Here is an 18,417-nt window from a genome sequence, read left to right on the forward strand (position 1 = left end):
ATTCAGAAGCTCAGCAAGGGCGTGTTTTAGATGGTTTCAGGAAGTCTGTGTTCTGAGAAACATGGCTCTGGAATCTCTAGGGCCTACTTCTTTTAAACTGCGATAAAATCTTTACATACCGGTTTATGACATTTTCTTTCTACCACAGAAGACCCAGATATCTGAGTCATTTCCATCATGGCACTGGGCTTTTTTGTGTGAGGAAATCTCTTTTATAGACCATTAAGTAGTCATTCTCTTCTGACCTATTAAGTTATAATGAACTTAAGTATGTATAATGTAATTTTCCTACAGTAAATGTGTGTGTGTGTGTCCTCTGCTTAGAGAGTCAAAAAGAATTAGGCTGGTGAAATAGCTCACTTGGGTATTGCACCTGCTTTGTCATGTGTGTGACCCAAGTTCAAGCCTGGTCTATATTGAAGGATACTATAATGCTGTGTTTTTGGTTTCTCTCCCTCCCTCCCCTCCTTCCTTAAAAAAAAAATAAAGAGAAAGAAAAGAACCAAACAGTTCTGGAGTGTTGACTTGCCAGTTACTACTAATTCATACAGTATAATTCACTCTTTGATTTTTAAAAATATTTATTTATTCCCTTTTGTTGCCCTTGCTTTATTGTTGTCATCGTTGTCAGGACAGAGAGAAATGGAGAGAGGAGGGCAAGACAGAGAAGGAGAAAGATAAACACCTGCAGACCTGCTTCACCTCTTGTGAACCGACTCCCTTTTTTTTTTTTTTCCAGAACATTGCTCAGCTCTGGCTTATGGTGGTGTGGGATTGAACCTGAGACATTGGAGCCTCAGGCATGAGAGACTCTTTGCATAACTATTTGATAACCCCCACCAGTATAATTCACTAAAGGTGATTCTGTCAGGTAAAACACTGTTGCTGTGGGAATTATTGTGCCTTCAATATTTGTGTAGATCATAGACCTTAGAACCTCTCAAGGACAGGCCTATGTACTTCATTAATATCATTGTACATCTAACCTTCCCTTTCTTCTTCTTTTTTTTAACAGTTTAAAAACATAGTTTAAGCAGTAGTAGACACATACACCAAGAACATTCCTTGACTTGGGACTACTCTATTGCAATTTTGAATTTTTGAAGGCCCTCTTGATCCCACTTTTAGATAAAGATAATTCAGATTGCCCTCTCTTTAAATTGGGTGCTGGAGCAACCCAGAAGAGTACATGTTGGATTGAAATAAGTTTACACACTATAAGGAGTCACATGCCACAGAGGAGAGGGAGAAAATATTAGTGATGGCAAACTCTTAGGACGTACAAATTCAAATGCTGTTTTTTTCTGCACAAAAGTTTACTGTCCAATTTGTTGCCTATTTTATCTTTATCACATTTAGAAAAAAGCTGATATTGGAGAGATGTGTAGGTTATTGGAAGTGCTTTGAATGAATGATTGGAGAAACTGCAGTGAATTTCTCAGCCCATTGGCACCCTGACTCTAGTGGGCTGAGTGCTGAGTGTACACATTTAGAAAGCTGGGTTTTATAGGCCATGGTCCTAAAAATGCTCTCCTGTTGTTGTTTTTTTAAATTTTATCTTTATTTATTGCTGGATAGAGACAGAAATTGAGAGGGGAGGGAGAGATAGAGAGGGAAAGAGACAGAGAGACACCTGCAGCCCTGCTTCACCATTTGTGAAGTTTTCCCTCTGCAGGTGGGGACCAGGGGCTTGAACCTGGGTCCTTGTGCACTGTATTGTGTGTGCTTAATCAGGTTCACCACCACCTGGCCCCTCTTGCTTTTTAACTCTGGAATCAGCTAGGTACCCAGGTGTGTTTTTTTTTGTTGTTTTTTGTTTTGTTTTGTTTTAATGAGATAGAGAGTAACACACACACATAGAGATATGGAGGGAGAGAGAGAAAAAGAGAGGTTTATGGTGGTGCTAAAGAACCTGGGACCTCAGAGCTTCAGGCATGGGAAGTCTTTTGCAGAACCATTATACTGTCTCCTCAGTTCCTGCCCCCTTTTTAAAAACCATTTCTTTTTAGACATGCAAGAATGTTTTCTGCTTCCACACATATTTTTCAGTTTTTACTTTGAGTTCATCTTCTACACAATTTTTAGATCAGGCCACAATTCTTATATCTGTCATTTAGGTAGCAAGATTCAGAGCTCAGCAGAACTAATGTGGCCTTTGCATTTCAATCATCTGTAAAGACTATCATCCCAGGGTTCCTTGTCAACAGAAGTGTCATGAAATCTACTCACCATTCCATGTTGATTCTCTCTTTTTTTTTTTTCTGAGAGGTTCCTGCTGTCTTAGAGTTTAAGAAGGCAATAGTTAGTTATTGCTGTAATCATGTTATTTGGCAATAGGATTAACTTTGAAAAATCCCTTAGGATAGTATCATACACAGCATCACCATAATTTATGTCCTTTGACATTATTTGTATGTAGCTGTACCACCAGTTGCTTCTGTTCTCCCTGGTCTAAGCTTTTAAGAGAGTCAACATATCAAAAACTCAACCTACTGTCTGTCCATTAAAAAGTCTGAGACAATCAATCTATTTTCCTCTCTCATATTAATTAATGATTTATATGACTACAAATTAATAGGAGTGAATGAACATAAACACCATTCCCACCTCCAAAAGACTGTGTCTCACCCCGCCCCCCAGTGAAGCTGAACATCCACCCTCACCCTCAACCTAGAGATTTTTACTTTGGTGCCCTACTCCAAATTCAATCAAATCCTGCTTTGAGTTTCCCTTTCTGTTCTTCTTTCTCAACTTCTCTTGATGAGTGGGATCATCCCATACTCATCTTTATCTTTCTGACTTAACTCACTTAACATAATTCCTTCTAGCTCCATCCAAGATGGGTCAGAGAAGGTGGGTTCATTGTTCTTAATAGCTGCATAGTATTCCATTGTGTATATATACCACAGCTTTCTCAGCCATTCATCTATTGTGTTGCTTCCAGGTTTTAGCTATTACGAATTGTGCTGCTATGAACATAGGTGTACATATATCTTTTTGCTTGGGTGTTAAGGAGTCCTTGGGGTATATCCCTAGGAGAGGAATTACTGGGTCATATGGAAGGTCTGTGTTGATTCTTTTATCATGCTTCAGAACTTCCCAGAGTGGAAATAAGTGAGGGAGGCAGTTATCCTTCTATAGCCCATAGCTACACCACCTTCATCTGGTCTTACTACGCTCACCTGTGATCTGAGAGACATGAAAACAGGCGTCCCTCTTGTTGGCTCCAGGCTTACATTAGCAAAGGGAAGTGATGCTAGCTATGGCATATGCCCTGGTCTCCAGGCTTCAGTGCTAGGTCTGTGCTTCATTTTTTTACTTCCATTTGTTTCTGTGGCAATAAGGTGGTGTTGATCCAGAAATTTTGTTGCCAAGGCGTGTGTCCTCCCTATTTAGTTACTACCACCAACAACATAAGCTCCACAATTCACTAGTTTCACTTTGTTCAGGTGGAGAAACAATTTTTTTCCAGTTAACCAGTGAATGTTTATATATCCATTTAGTGTAGGTTAAAAAACTATCAGTACTAAACATTAGTTACTGAAGCAAACCACACAGTGGCAATCACATCAGCTTACAGTGCCAGATCATTTGTTCCATCAGTAGCAATCACTCAGGTCCAACCTGTTTCTTGGATTGGAGGGAAATCAAAGCAAGGCAGATTCTTCCACCCAGAAGGTTTGTGTCATGGATCAAGGTGAACAAAGCTGGGAGGTGCCTTAGTGAGGAGGGTGGTGTCATGATTTTTATTGCCACCAGGGTTTTTATCACTGGGCTCAGTGCAAGCATGGCAAATCTACTTCCAGTGGCCATTTTTTCCTTTTTTTTTTTTTTCTATTTTATTTGATATGACAGAAAGAAATTAGAGGGAACGAGGAGGGAGAGAGACAGAAAGACACAAGGAGGCCTGCTTTACCACTTGTGAAACATACCCAGTGCAGGTAACAAGTGAGGGCTCGAACTTGGGTCCTTGCACATGGTAATGTGTGCGCTCAACTGGATGTGCCACTGCCTGGCCCCATTATTAGGTTTTCATATGTTTCTCTTTAATTTTTCTTTTTTTTGCCTCTAGTTGCTGGGGTTCAGTGCTGGCACTATGAATCCTCCACTCCTGGTGGCTTTTTTTTTTTTTTCCATTTTATTCAGTAAGACAGAAAAATTGAGAGGAGATAGAGAAGAGATAAAGACACTTGCTGGGGGCTGGGTAGTGGTGCACTGGGTTAAGTGTACATAGTACAAAGCACAAGGACACCTGCAAGGATCTCAGTTCAAGCCCCCAGCTCCCCACCTGTAGAGGGGTTGCTTCACAGAAGGTGAAGCAGGTCTGCAGGTGTCTCTATCTCTCTTCCTTTCTTTCTCTCCCTACCCTCTCAATTTCTCTCTGTCCTATCCAATGAAAAAAGAAATGGCCACCAAGAGCAGTGGATTTGTAGTGTAAGCACGGAGCCCCAGCAATAACCCTGAAGCAAAAAAAAAAAAAAAAAAGACACCTGCAGACCTGTTTGACTGCTTGTAAAGCATCCCTGCTCCAGGTGGGGAGCAGGGGCTTGAACCTGGGACCTTGTATGGGTCCTTGCTCATGGTACACTTAACTTTTGTTACACTCATGTACACTTAATTTGGTGTGCCACTGCCTGGCCCCAATATGTTTACATTTAGTAAATGGCAAGTTCTCTCAGAATTGCTGACTCTTCCTTATCTCGATGCCAATGCTTCTCAAGGTTCATCTGCCTGCTCTTCCTGTGTGACCTCATTCTGGGGCTTAGTTTCCTATACCTGCAGTTCTCATGGTGAGCCCATTCATCCTCTGGAACTGAAACCAGACTCCCAGCAGCTGGAAATCTTTGAGTCACCTCTGACTAGTATATTCTAAATGGAAATAATTTTTCTTTCTCCCACCCTTTCAATAAATGGCTTTACCAAGTAGCTCCAACCAGAAATAGAATTCACCACAGAACCTTTTTCCTCAAACCTCACTGCTGTCAGTGTCCTGATGTGCTAACTTTATATATAGCTATATATAACTTTCCACCAATTCCTATATTGATAAGCGAATGCTTCCTTCTCTTTCACCAAAGTGAAGCACCAGGGATAATGCTTGCCTCCATTTTTATTATTGTTGTTACTAATTTAATACTGGTCTACAGTTTTAAATTTTAGGAGTATACTTTCACATGTGTAGTAGCTGCACCCACCACCAAAGTGCCTGTGCCATTATCCCAAACAGGACCCTCCACCCTTGCCTCCCCTCCCCTAAATACCCCAAATTCTAGTGTAATGTGCCAGTCCTGTCTGTATAGACTGTCAACAACTGAAAAGGTTGTAACTAAGATGGCTTAATTTTTGCCCACTTTGTCTTCCACAACCCTCCCACCCATGCATTAAGCTTGTTTGGTTCACACATCCTTATCCATGGACTTGGAGTTAGTCCCTCCTGAGAGAGATGCAGCCCTTCACTGATGTCCTACCTCCTCCCCTCTTCTAATTCCTCTTCTGAACCCCACATCCATTCTTATGAGAAGCCTTTCTTGTGCTAGGATGGGGTTAAAAAGCACTTAAGGCCTCCCATAGCATTTAGTGCAAATCTCCACTTCATTATTTTGTGTGATAATTATTACTTTCCATGTAGGTTTCATTTTTTTGTTTGTTTATTAAATAAGATAACACAAATGGGTCTTGAAAATACCTGGTAAATGGGAAGCAACTAGTAAGTACTTATTTCTTTGATGTCTAATAGTCTAAACAAAGTGAAGTATAAGAGGGACATACTGTCACCTTCTCATCTCTAATACCTAGCAGAGAACCTTACACAAATTGGAATGCTATTGTCTTTCAATTGAATAAAAGCCTATTTAGTTTGCTTGGGTTTTTTTTTTTGCCGCCAGAGTTATTGCTGGGGCTCAGGGCCTGCACTATGAATCCACTGCTCCTGGAGGCTATTTTTTTCCCTTTTGTTGCCCTAGTTGTTTATTGTTGTTGTTGTTATTATTGCTGCCGTTGTTGTAGGATAGGACAGAGAAAAATCGAGAGAGGAGGGGAAGACAGAGGGGGGAGATAAAGATAGACACCTGCAGACCTGCTTCACCGCTCATGAGGTGACCCCTGCTACAGGTGGGGAGCCAGGGGCTGGAACTGGGGTCCTTGAACTGGTCCTAGAACTTCATGCCATGTGTGCGTAACCCACTGCAGTACCACCCAGCCCCTTAGCCCATTTAGTTTTATCAGTCTATCCACAAGTTCTTTTTCTTTTTCTTTCACTGTTATTCTTAAATTCTGGTCATCCTTGTGGAAGGAACTTTCCACCAATGCCTATATTGAGAAGTGAATGCTTCCTTCTCCTTAACCAGAGTGAAGCACCAGGGATAATTTGTTAGCATAGTTTCCTTCATGGAGTAGAGGTAGACTTCCTGATGACTGAGATTGGATTTAGCTTCTTGTGAGAACAATAGATGAATTCCAGCTCTCTTGTTTAGGGGGATAGCTGTAGACTTACTGGTTAATGTCACATAATATGTGCCTCACTGACACGAGGCGAGGATTACATAAGGTGATTTGCCTGTAGGAGGAAGCCATCAGAACAACATTCTGATTACCTGCTTTCCCAGCTTACATGACATTTTTCCGTGTGGATTCCTTTTAATAGAAGAAAATTTTACACCATACTGACATTGTAAATTAACACACCATTAATGAAGGCATATTCCTAATATCTGGGTTAAACCCAAGAGATGTTATCTCAAAGGCAGAAACCATTCTAGATATGGGGAAAAGCAAAGTAAGGGCCATAATCTTAGTATACATTCTTTTTGTTTTTAGGTTTGTTTGTTTTGGTGGGCAGGCATCTTAGTTCTTTGGCCCTTAACCTTATAGCAAAGGACTAAAATGTGGATGGGAAGGGGAGTCTCAGCTCCTCATAAGTAAAAGGAAAGGTTAGTTGGTTTGTTTACTTCTTTCTGCAGTTGATTCAAAACCTGCAAATTTATCGCTGTACCAAGGGCCAAGGAGATAACATAATGCTTGTGCAGAAGGATCTCCATGCCTGAGACAATAGAGTCTCAGGTTCAACCCACCATACCACTATAATCTAGAGCTGAGTCATGCTCTGGTAAAAACAAAATAAAATAATCTCTGCACCCAAAAGACAAACCTTAATACTTTTGCTATATGGTTAATAATTTTACTTGAAATGAAAAAATACTACTTTTGTACAATAATCTCTGATTACATGTTTAAGGTTACCTTTTATTTCCCATTAATATTTTATTTTTATTTTATCATTTTACTGGAGGATTAATGATTTACAATACAATTGTTGACACTTGGTTAAAATTTCACATCTCACATCTCACCATAATGTCACCTCTTTACCACTTTTTGGTAAAGATCCCAAAGCATCCTCCACCACTCCCTCCCTGCTTTACTTCCCCAAGAGTCTTTTGCTTTGGTGCAATATGCCAAACCAGTCCAATTTTAATTTTGTTTTCCCTTTCATATCTTGTTTCTTAAATTCTGCCATATCTCACTTAATATGATTCCTTCAAGCTCCATCCAAGACAAGGTGAAGAAGTTGACATCATTCTTAATAGCTGAATGGTATTCCATTGTGTATATATATATATTATAATTTTCTTAGCCACTTATCTGTTGTTGGATACCTAAGTTGCTTCCAAGTTTCGACTATTACAAAGGCAAACGCTAGAAGAAGAAGACTATTACAAACAGGGTAATAGATCCCTTTGGATGGGTGTGTTGGGTTCCTTAGGATATATCCCCAGGAGAGGAATTGCAAGGTCATAGGGTAGGTCCATTTCTAGCCTTCTGAGAGTTCTCCAGAGTGCTCTTCACGGGGGGGTGGGGTGGGGGGGGGTGGTGGTGGACCAATTTACATTCTCACCAGCAATGAAGAAGGGTTCCTCTACTTTTGCAACCTCTCCAATATTTGTGCTACTGACCTTTCTGATGTATGACATTAGCACAGGAGTGAAGTAGTATCTCATTATTGTCTTTACTTGCATTTCTCTGGTAATCAGTGACTTTGAGCATTTTTTTTTTTCATGTCTGTTGGCCCTTTAAATATCTTCTTTGGTGACTATATCTGTCCAGACCCTTTTCCCATAAATTTACCTTCTTAAAACACATGTATGACTTTTGAACTAGTATGGTTTTTGTGAGTTTCATTTTTTAGTTAGTGAAATTGGGTTTTAGGTGTAATTTTTTTTCTGACTTTTACCATTACTTGCTCTCTGTATATTTATTGGTTTGAATAGTGTTTATAACTGGAATTTTATGCCCAGTCATAATTTTGGGTGATAATTTAAACCCAGAAAAAAATCATTATACATATGAACTCCTGAAATTAATATTATGTGCCAATTATTTCTCAGTTTTGGAAAGGAACACATTACTGTGTTTTCCTATACACCTAGTAAGTAATATATTAATCAAATATTTTTATTAGTTCTGAGGGTTGAGTCCAGAGTATATATTGCCCCCTTTTTTGTTACGTTGATTACAAACAGTAATAGTTTAAGAAGGTTCTTTTATCAATATTCTTTGAATTTCTGGCAATTATACATACCTTTATTCTCACTGTGGGTAGCATTAAAACCCATATCTGTTGTCATTACAAAGAATGAAGGATGTACTCATGTACAGTGGTAAATATGCTTTGTTAAAGGGAAATAGTGCATTGTTAAATAATATTAGTATTTTATTATATGTATTGTTAATCTATACTATTCCATGATAGTTATCTCTTTGAAATGATACCTGAAGAGACTTTTAATGTTTATCTATCTTACATTTCTTAGGATAATAGCTTGTTATCATGGTAAAAAAAACATGAGGAGAGGGCTGGGAGCTAGCTCATCTGGTAGAGTGCATACTTTGCCATACAAAGGACCTGGGTTCCACATGGGAGCAACCACCACATGGGAGCAACTTGTGAAAGGAAAGCTTCATGAGCAGTAGATCTATCTCTCCTTATTTCTCTTTATCTCTTTCTCTATCTGAAGAAACAAACAAACAAAAAGAATCCACCATAAATAGTGAAATTGTGCAGGTACAGAGACCCAGCAAAGCCCTGGTGGGAAAAATAATGAAAAATCGCTCAAATTTCCTCCATGTTTTTTTTTCCATAGAAAAAAAACAAATGAACAAAATTGTGGAATTTAGTAATTCAGTGAGCAATGTGGATATATGTTAATCCTAAATGTAGTTCTGTAAGCCATTTCATTCTATATCCTACCCAAGCTACAAAGTCATTTCAGTATATTCAGAATAGCATGAACTCAGTAAACACTTGCTCCAAACAAGTTTCCTTTAATTAAGTAAATGAATAACATGATTTCACATTGCCCATCAAGTTGTTCTTGCCAGGAATGGAAGTAGTAGTGAACTGTGGCTTAGATATGGGCGTAGCTTCCTCACTCCACTCTTTTAGCTCCTTAGGGAAAAACTGTTTTACTTCTTTAAATTGAGTCTGCTCTCTTCACTTGTGAGTCAAACACACCTGAAACTAGTCGTGGATGTGGTATCACTGCTTGAAGGAATAATGGTATGAATTAAGAGAGTGACAAGATGAATAATGTTATTACCAAGAAAATCACGGTGAAGAAAATTTATTTGTAGATAAGCATCTTTAGGAGATGATTGAGTAGAAATGTTCTTTCAAATTCCCTCACATCATCTGATACTTTACCTTTTGTGGAGCTTATCACAAAAACAATAACATCATTTTTTGTTAAAAAATATTACCCAAATTATATGAACTCAGTAGACATTTCAGATAGTAGGTAAGGAATTTATCAGTCCTCTCACCCATTTTTCTTTAAGTGATCAAAGAAAAAAAAAAATCTAGAAATCTCCAGATGCCTTGAAAAGATTTGTTGTTCTATTTTAAGCTCAGATGAAGGAATCATTTCTTATATTTTGCAGTCTTCCTTATGTTTGGCATGTTTGGGATAGTTTGTATTTGAAAGATGCTGAAGGACTCAGAACCTGTCTGGGACTTATAAATGCCTAACTGACCTCCACATATGGGTCATTGTATATATAGATACTCCCATTTTGTGTATTCTCATAGAATCTATACAGTGTTATATAAAAACCAATTTTTATGTAAATTTGGTGTCAAAACTAACCTTGTCAGATTGTAGATGCCATTTGATCAGAGCTTATTGATTGCTCACTGTGCCAAGGCACTACACCAGACTTCCTAGGAATATAACCTTGAGATAATAAGAACAGCATCTTTAAGATATCCAATCTGTATCTCTTGTTGAGGACTGTAATCAATCTGCTCACTGGCTAAAAACTTCTCTATTTCTCCCTTGTGACACCATCAAAGGAAAAATCATTTGAATCAGGTTTACCATCACAATTGACCATTATCAAGTCTCTGAACAAGATCTAGTTTCTCCTTATTTACACTAAAAATAAAATTTCTCTTCAGTTATAAGTAAAAATTGTAACAGTTGTATTGGATCATAATTATGATTGCTGCTTTCAAAGAGACACAAAATTGCTGAGTTGACTGGCAAAAGACCAACATTAGATATCTTTCTGTTAGGATGTTTACTTTGTACAGTTTGGTTTTACTGAAGCATAATTATTCACTTAAAGAAATTCTTTTGGCTAAATATTTTCTTCTTTTTTTTTTTTAGGAGTTTATCCTATCAGAAGATTATAACAAGATGACTCCTGTGAAAAATTATCAAGGTGAGAATATGGGTAGTATTTTCACTTGACTTTGAAACGTGTCTTCATGCCTTCTTGTTACATGAGAGGACTTTACAGCATTCAGGAGTTACAAAGCAGGGCAACCCTTTAGGGAAATATTATCACAGTTTTTGATTAAAAAAAAAACAAAACAACTGATGCCCAAAGAGATCAGATGACTTGGCCACATCAATGGGAGGTAAAACCCTCATTTTCAAAAACTTTAATTGAGCAATCCAACAGGTCAACAGATGAGGAACTGAACCTAGCCAACAACTCTCTGAGAGCTTGGAAGAAAACTCTTCATCTGTCTCACCAAATTTTGAGATGGGACTACATTTGCATCTCAGACCTTGATTCTATCCTATCAAGACCTTTCAGCCAAACCCAAGTTAAGCTGCACCAAAATTTCTCACCCACAGAAATTCACTGTTTCAAGCCACTAAATTTTAGGGTAATGTGTTACATTCCGGTAAATAGCTAATAGGTACATGTGATGTGATTAGCACAAAATCATATTTCCTTTCTCTCCTGACACTATTCTGAATAGTGAATAGTGAACTTTGGTACTCACTTTACATTGTGGGCATATGTAGAATAATCAACTCAGACTTTTCAACAGTTCTCATTGAGTTGTTATGATGTATCTCATATTCTTTCATGCTTCTCTTTTTAAGTTTGAAAATGCTTTATATTCACGTTCTATTTATTTGTTTATTTATTGGAAAGAAACAGAAATTGAGGGGAGGAGAAGAAAGGTAGAGAGATATAGACAGACTGGGAGCTTAAACCAGGGTCTTTATGTACTGTAACATGTGTGCTCAACTAGGTGTGCCACCACCCAGCATCCTGTATTCATATTCTTTATCTACTAGTCTCATTTTATCTAACTCAAATAGTTCATGATTTCAGTTTTTTAAGATATTTTGAAATCTTAGCTGCTACTAAGTTTTATATTTTTCTTATGTGTATAGTTATGAAGTATAACATCCCTAATTCTAGTTAAGACAAAAGGTGAAAAATTCACAAAAGATAAACATACCATTAAGTATCACTCCTCATGACTTTTTTCTGTGGATATCTTGTACCTACCCAGTATATTACCACTGCTTATATCAAAATAGAGCTCATTTATTTCTGCTTTGCCTAGAAAGGGATTATGAAAAATTGATAAACCAGGCTTCTGCAGAGACCCATTTACCACCAACACCTAGAGATAATGGAAAATGGCACTTTCTATTACTGCTTTTTTTTTAATGCAATGCTAAACTGATGAGAGTGAACAAGAAGATTCTCATGTGCCAGAAGTCGAGAGAGAACTGAAAGGTAGAGTGATAGACATATGACCTGACATAGCAGTTCTCTTGGGGAGATAAATAGAGCCACTAATAACTAAGTTTTTGTATGAATAGCCTCTTGGGGGTAAATGAAGCATTAGGCCTGAGTGAGATGGGACATATCAGTTTAGATTTCTGTGAAAGATCCATGAAAAAAAGAAGAGTGAAACCCTCCAGTCAGTTGTCCAGAAGACTACAGGCAGGTTTAGTCTTGATCTCAAATATGGATGCAGGCAAATAGTCTCCTGTGATAAATCAAAATCCTAACTGGATATTTTTACTTTAAAAGTTCTCATTAGGAAGCAGGCTGGGAGTATGGATCAACCTGTCAATGCCCATGTTAAGCAGGGAAGCAATTACAGAAACCAGACCTTCCACCTTTTGCACCCCATAATGACCCTGGGTCCATACTCCCAGAGGGATAAAGAATAGGAAAGATATTAGGGGAGGGGATGGGATACAGAGTTCTTCTAGTGGTGGGAATTGTGTGGAATTGTACCCCTCTTATCCTATAGTCTTGTCAGTGTTTCTATTTTATAAATCTAAAATTTTTTTAAAGTTTCCATTAGGGTAGAAGAGATAGCATAATGGTTACACAAAAAGACTTTCATACCTGAGACTCCAAAGTCCCAGGTTCGATTTCCAGCACCACCATTAGCCGGAGCTGAGCAGTGCCCTGATTAAAAAAGTAAAAAGAAAAGAAAATCATATCGAAGACTTGTGGGGCCAACAGAGTAACAAAACCTGGGAAAGCAGGATGGAGAGGAAGGCAGCAAGTCCCACATAGAGGGGTAAGGGGTGTTTGACACTTAAAGGGGTGGGGCGGGGCTGTCATGCCGCACCCCCAGAGCATTACAATGGAGATGCTGTCTGACCTCATGGGCCAGTATGAAATCAGGAGGAGAGGAGAGGACCCAGCTGAAGTTGTAGGATAGGGTAGGGGTGGGAGTGGGGGAGACATGGGCTGTGTACTTTGTGTATTAAAGGGGCTCCCACACACAGGGGCTCCAGAATAAGAACCTTACCAACCAGGCCTCAGAAAACCACGGCAATGGCAAAGCAAATGGCCATTGGCATCGACCTGGGCACCACCTACTCGTGCGTGGGAGTGTTCCAGCACGGCAAGGTAGAGATCATTGCCAATGACCAGGGCAATCGCACCACCCCCAGCTACGTGGCCTTCACCCACACCGAGCGGCTCATTGGGGATGCGGCCAAGAACCAGGTGACCATGAATCCCCAAAACACCATCTATGATGCCAAACGGCTCATCGGCAGGAAGTTCAGTGATCCTGTAGTGCAGTCAGATATGAAACTGTGGCCTTTTCAAGTCATCAACGAAGGAGGCAAGCCCAAAGTACTGGTGTCCTTCAAAGGGAAGAACAGAACTTTCTACCCTGAGGAGATCTCCTCGATGGTACTGATGAAAATGAAGGAGACCGCAGAGGCTTTTTTGGGTCACCCTGTCAGCAGTGCAGTGATCACTGTCCCAGCCTACTTCAGCGACTCTCAACGCCAGGCTACCAAGGACGCAGGCATAATTGCAGGTCTCAGTGTGCTGAGAATCATCAACGAGCCCACGGCGGCTGCCATCGCCTACGGTTTAGATAAAGCAGGGCAGGGTGAGCGACGTGTCCTGATCTTTGATCTGGGGGGAGGCACCTTCGATGTGTCCATCCTGGTCATAGATGATGGGGTTTTTGAGGTGAAGGCCACAGCTGGGGACACCCACCTGGGTGGGGAGGATTTTGACAACAGGCTTGTGAGCTACTTTGTGGAAGAGTTCAAGAGGAAACACAAAAAGGACATCAGCCAGAACAAGCGAGCTGTGAGGCGGCTGCACACTGCCTGTGAGAGGGCCAAGAGGACTCTGTCATCCAGCACGCAGGCTAGCCTGGAAATTGACTCACTTTTTGAAGGCATTGACTTCTACACTACCATTACTAGAGCCCGGTTTGAAGAGTTGTGTACAGACCTGTTTCGGAGCACTCTGCAGCCCGTGGAGAAGGCTCTTCAGGATGCCAAGATGGATAAGGAGATAATCCATGACATTGTTTTAGTAGGGGGTTCCACCCGGATCCCTAAGGTTCAGAAGCTACTGCAGGACTACTTTAATGGGCGCGATCTCAATAAGAGCATAAACCCTGATGAGGCAGTAGCCTATGGGGCTGCAGTACAGGCGGCCATTCTGGTGGGGGACACATCTGAAAAGGTCCATGACCTGCTTCTGTTGGATGTAACTCCCCTGTCCCTAGGGTTGGAGACAACTGGAGGTTTGATGACCATCCTGATCAAACGCAACTCTACCATACCCACCAGGCAGACGCAAGTCTTCACCACCTACCTAAATAACCAGACAGGAGTGCGGATCATGGTATATGAGGGAGAGAGGGTGATGACACGGGACAACAACTTGCTGGGGCGCTTTGACCTGACTGGGATTCCCCCTGCACCTAGGGGGGTGCCTCAGATTGCCGTCACCTTTGATATTGATGCCAATGGCATTCTCAATGTCACAGCTATGGATAAGAACACAGGCAAGGTCAACAAGATCACCATCACTAATGACAAGGGCTGCCTCAGCAAGGAGGCAATCCAGTGCATGGTTCTGAATGCTGAGAGATACAAAGCAGAGGATGAGAAACAAAGGGAGAAAATAGCAGCAAAAAATGCCTTAGAGTCCTACGCTTTTGACATGAAGAATACTGTGTGTGCTGAAGGATTGAGGGGCAAGATTAGTGAGTCTGATAAAAAGAAAATACTCAGTAAATGCAATGAGGTCCTTTCGTGGCTGGATGCCAATCCAATGGCTGGGAAAGATGCACTTGATCGTAAGAGAAAGGACTTGGAGAAAGTTTGTAACCCAATCATTAGGATTCTCTGTGAAGAGGGAAGAGGTTATAGACCTGCCAGTAGAACAGGATTCACATCTGGAAGGGCTACCAGGGGTCCCCACCACTGAACACGCAGATTGACCTTTTCCAGGGTCTGGGCTGACTCTAAGGTGAATTTTGCTTCTCTCACCTTCAAAGATTGTTAAGATTCTTGAATTGACTGAACCTGGAACCTCAGATTGCATCCCTTTGGATTCTGGTGGAGTCTCCTATACTGTCTTTTTTTTACACTCTAATGTCCTCTTGCTGATTCCTAAGAAAACGAGGCCCTTCTTTGAGCCACTTGATGAACTTGAATGTCTGTTACTAATTTCCCCCCCTGCTTTCTTCCCCCTGTAGAAATGGTTGTTACTTAGTAAACTTGTCACTAAAGCAAAAAAAAAATTTTTTTTTTCTCATCACAAGAAAAAAGATAATATGTAAAGCAGGGGATGTTAACTGAACTTGTGGTAATCATTTCATAGTATATACACATCTCAAATTATTATTATTATTGTGCACCTTTAATACAATTTTATATGTCAGTAAAAGAAAGTGTGGATTTGTACTATGAATTTATTTAAAATTCTTTCATCATTATTGTTATTATTTTGCCACCAAAGCTTTGCTGGGGCTTTTATGCATACATGATTCCACTACTCCTAATGGACCCCCACGTAATAGGGAAAAGAGAGATGTGCCGCAGCACTGCTTCACCTCTCAAGAAGCTCCCTCTTTACATGGTGCTCCCATGTGATGGAGAGGCTCAAACTCTATGCTTACACATAGAGAGGTGTGCACTCTACTAGGGGGCCTATCTTCTGGCCCCCTCTACTACAAATCTAAACCAATCACATGCTAGTAAGTCCAAGCTAATAATTAAACATGTACATTGGTTCTTGACCAATAATACTTTTGCTGTACTTGCTGGAAATAAGCTCCAAAGTTGTCTTGAACAAGAAACATTTCACAAAGACCCCACACCAAAATAAGTGCTATAAACAATGAATTCATAATTTTGTAATTACAAAAGTTAAATAGAATTATTGTAAGTAAATATTAGCATATGTCACAAACTGATAGACAAGCATGCAGATAGGTATCACAGATAATGATCAGCTAGAATTTGAAAAGAAACTGTTTTACATGCTTAAGTCAGAGAAGGTATAGAAACCAAAAGGAAACTGAAAATCTTGAGGGGAAGACATATTTAAAAATATAATCAAGTAACACCTATGATTTATTTTGTGTGTGAGAGAGAGGGAGAGAGGGAGATTGAGATTACAGCACTGTTTAGCCATATGCAGTACTGGGGGCCTCACACACATGCTCTACCTGCTGAGCCATCTCCCCGGCAGTTCAATAGAACTTTCAGATATGACAAATAGTCCTTGGAATAAAAAAGAAAATCGGTGAGTACATAATTTAAATATAGAGACAATTAGTGAAATGGTAGATGAGTCTGAAGTCAGTGGAGCATCTTTCAGGTACTGAGTGAACCAAACTGAAAGACATAAAGAAAATATCTTTTTTTTAATTTATAAAATGGAAATATTGACAAGACCATAGGATAAGAGGGGTACAACTCCACACAATTCCCACCACCAGAACTCTGTATCCCATCCCCTCCCCTGATAGCTTTCCTATTGTTTAGCCCTCTGGGAGTTTGGACCCAGGGTCATTATGGGCGGCAGAAGTTGGAAGGTCTGGCTTCTATAATTGCTTCCCTACTGAATATGAGCATAGGCAGGTCGATCCATACTCCCAGCCTGCCTCTCTCTTTCCCTAGTGGGGCAGGGATCTGGGAAGGTTGGGCTCCAGGATACATTAGTGGGGTCGTCTGCCCAGCTAAGTCAGGTTGGCATCATCTTTGTATCTGGAACCTGGTGGCTGAGAAAGGGTTAAGCTATAAATAAAGATAGAACAAACTGTTGACTAATTATGAACCTAAAGACAAGAGTATTGTAGATAAAGATTTGGGGTCTCCATTTTGGTCTATATTCCAAGGGGCCCAATACCCTATTAGTTTTTGCCTGAGCCTGACATCTAGTATGCAGGTGACCTAAGTTATTGTCTGGGGAGATGGTGTCATAGTTGGAAAAAGGACTAGAAAGCTTCATCGGGGGGAGAGTAGCTCCCAAATATGGGAAAAGTATATAAATATTGTTAACTGTAAACCCGTTGATTTGATCTGGAGCCCATAGTGAGCACAGGAGCCTATGTAACCTCTGCATCCCTCACATTCTGTGGTTACAGCTAGGAACATTCCAGTCTGCTCTAATTTCAGGATCCATCATCCCCGGGTGATAGAATATGTTATTCAACCTCCCTTTGGCAAATGGAACATTCCCTACCCTTGTTCATCCACTTTAAGGGCAAGGCCCTAGAGGGGAGAAAAATATATATTTTTTAAATGGAGAGGAGAGGGTTGAGAAGTGACACCATAAACTACAGTGCTGGACTTAGAAGTGAGAGGTCCTGAGTTACATCCATGATATCACATGTGCCAGAGTGATGCTCTGGTTCTCTTTCTCTCTTGTACCGGTAAATAAAATCTATTTCAAAAATGGAGGGAAATTAAAATAATTTTATACATACAAACCTGAAAACATTCATTCCAGTATATATGTACTAAAAGAAATAGTGAAATTCTTCAGGAAGAAGAAAATGTTGTCAAAGGAATAGAGATCACAGGAAAGAAAAGTATCAGGCATTGTAAGATTTTTATTATTTTTTTTCCACCAGGGTTATCACTAGGAATCAGTTCCAGTACCCAGCAGCTATTTTGTCCTTCCTATTTTACTGGCTAGGATAGAGAAAACTTGAGATAATAGGGAGAGATAGAGAAGGAAAGAGAAAGACACCTGCAGACCTGCTTCACATTTTGTGAATCTTCCTCCCCTGCAGGTGGGGGGGCAGGGACTCGATCCCAGGTTCTGGTGCTCTGGTAATGTGTGCACTTAACCACTAGCTCCCTTTCTCCTTTTTTCTTTTTTTTTTTCTCTTTAAACCTCTCTAGAAGACAATGTTCTACTAAACTAAAGCTAATAAAGTAGCATAAATGATTCATAGTTTGTAAAGTATATGACAATGACAGCACAATAGGCCTGTTGAGAAAGCACACAACTGTAAGCTTCTTAGAATATCTCACATAGTGTATAGTATCATTTGAAGACCAAGATGAGTTATAGGTACCTTTATTGCCACAGCAAATAGCAAATAAATGAAAAGATTGCAACTAGTAAGTCAGCCAAAGAGACAGAATGGGATCAAAATAGTATTGGAAAAGGAGCTATAGGCCTAGAAGATAATATAATGGTGATGTAAAAAACTTTCATACTTGGGGTTCTAAGGTCACATGTAGTGGCCCAGGTACAGTGGATAAAACACTGGACTCTCAAGCATGAGGTACCAGGTTCAATCCCTGGCAGCACGTGTACTGGTTCTTTCTCTCTGCCTATCTTCTTTATGAATAAATAAGGTATTTA

At 40.0% G+C, this 18,417-nt stretch overlaps 2 protein-coding genes across 3 annotated transcripts in view; both read left to right on the forward strand.

The window, feature by feature from the left end:
- Positions 1-18,417, forward strand: part of WDFY2 (WD repeat and FYVE domain containing 2) — a 198,568-nt gene that overhangs the window by 117,332 nt on the left and 62,819 nt on the right. For both annotated transcript variants that reach the window (XM_060194876.1, XM_007521564.3), the window contains exon 4: positions 10,665-10,719. In XM_060194876.1, the coding sequence (XP_060050859.1) occupies positions 10,665-10,719 (55 nt within the window). The remainder of the gene's footprint in view (positions 1-10,664; positions 10,720-18,417) is intronic.
- Positions 13,080-15,334, forward strand: LOC103112187 (heat shock 70 kDa protein 1-like). Its single transcript, XM_007521583.2, has one exon. The coding sequence runs from the start codon at positions 13,108-13,110 to the stop codon at positions 15,016-15,018; it is 1,911 nt and encodes a 636-aa protein (XP_007521645.2). The 5' UTR covers positions 13,080-13,107; the 3' UTR covers positions 15,019-15,334.

The sequence above is a fragment of the Erinaceus europaeus genome, chromosome 7 (genome assembly GCF_950295315.1).
Source record: "Erinaceus europaeus chromosome 7, mEriEur2.1, whole genome shotgun sequence".
Lineage (NCBI taxonomy): Eukaryota > Metazoa > Chordata > Mammalia > Eulipotyphla > Erinaceidae > Erinaceus > Erinaceus europaeus.

What these genes read in the sequence shown, in the direction of transcription:
- LOC103112187 (XM_007521583.2), top strand. Translation starts at nt 13,108, where the DNA reads ATGGCAAAGCAAATGGCCATTGGCATCGACCTGGGCACCACCTACTCG.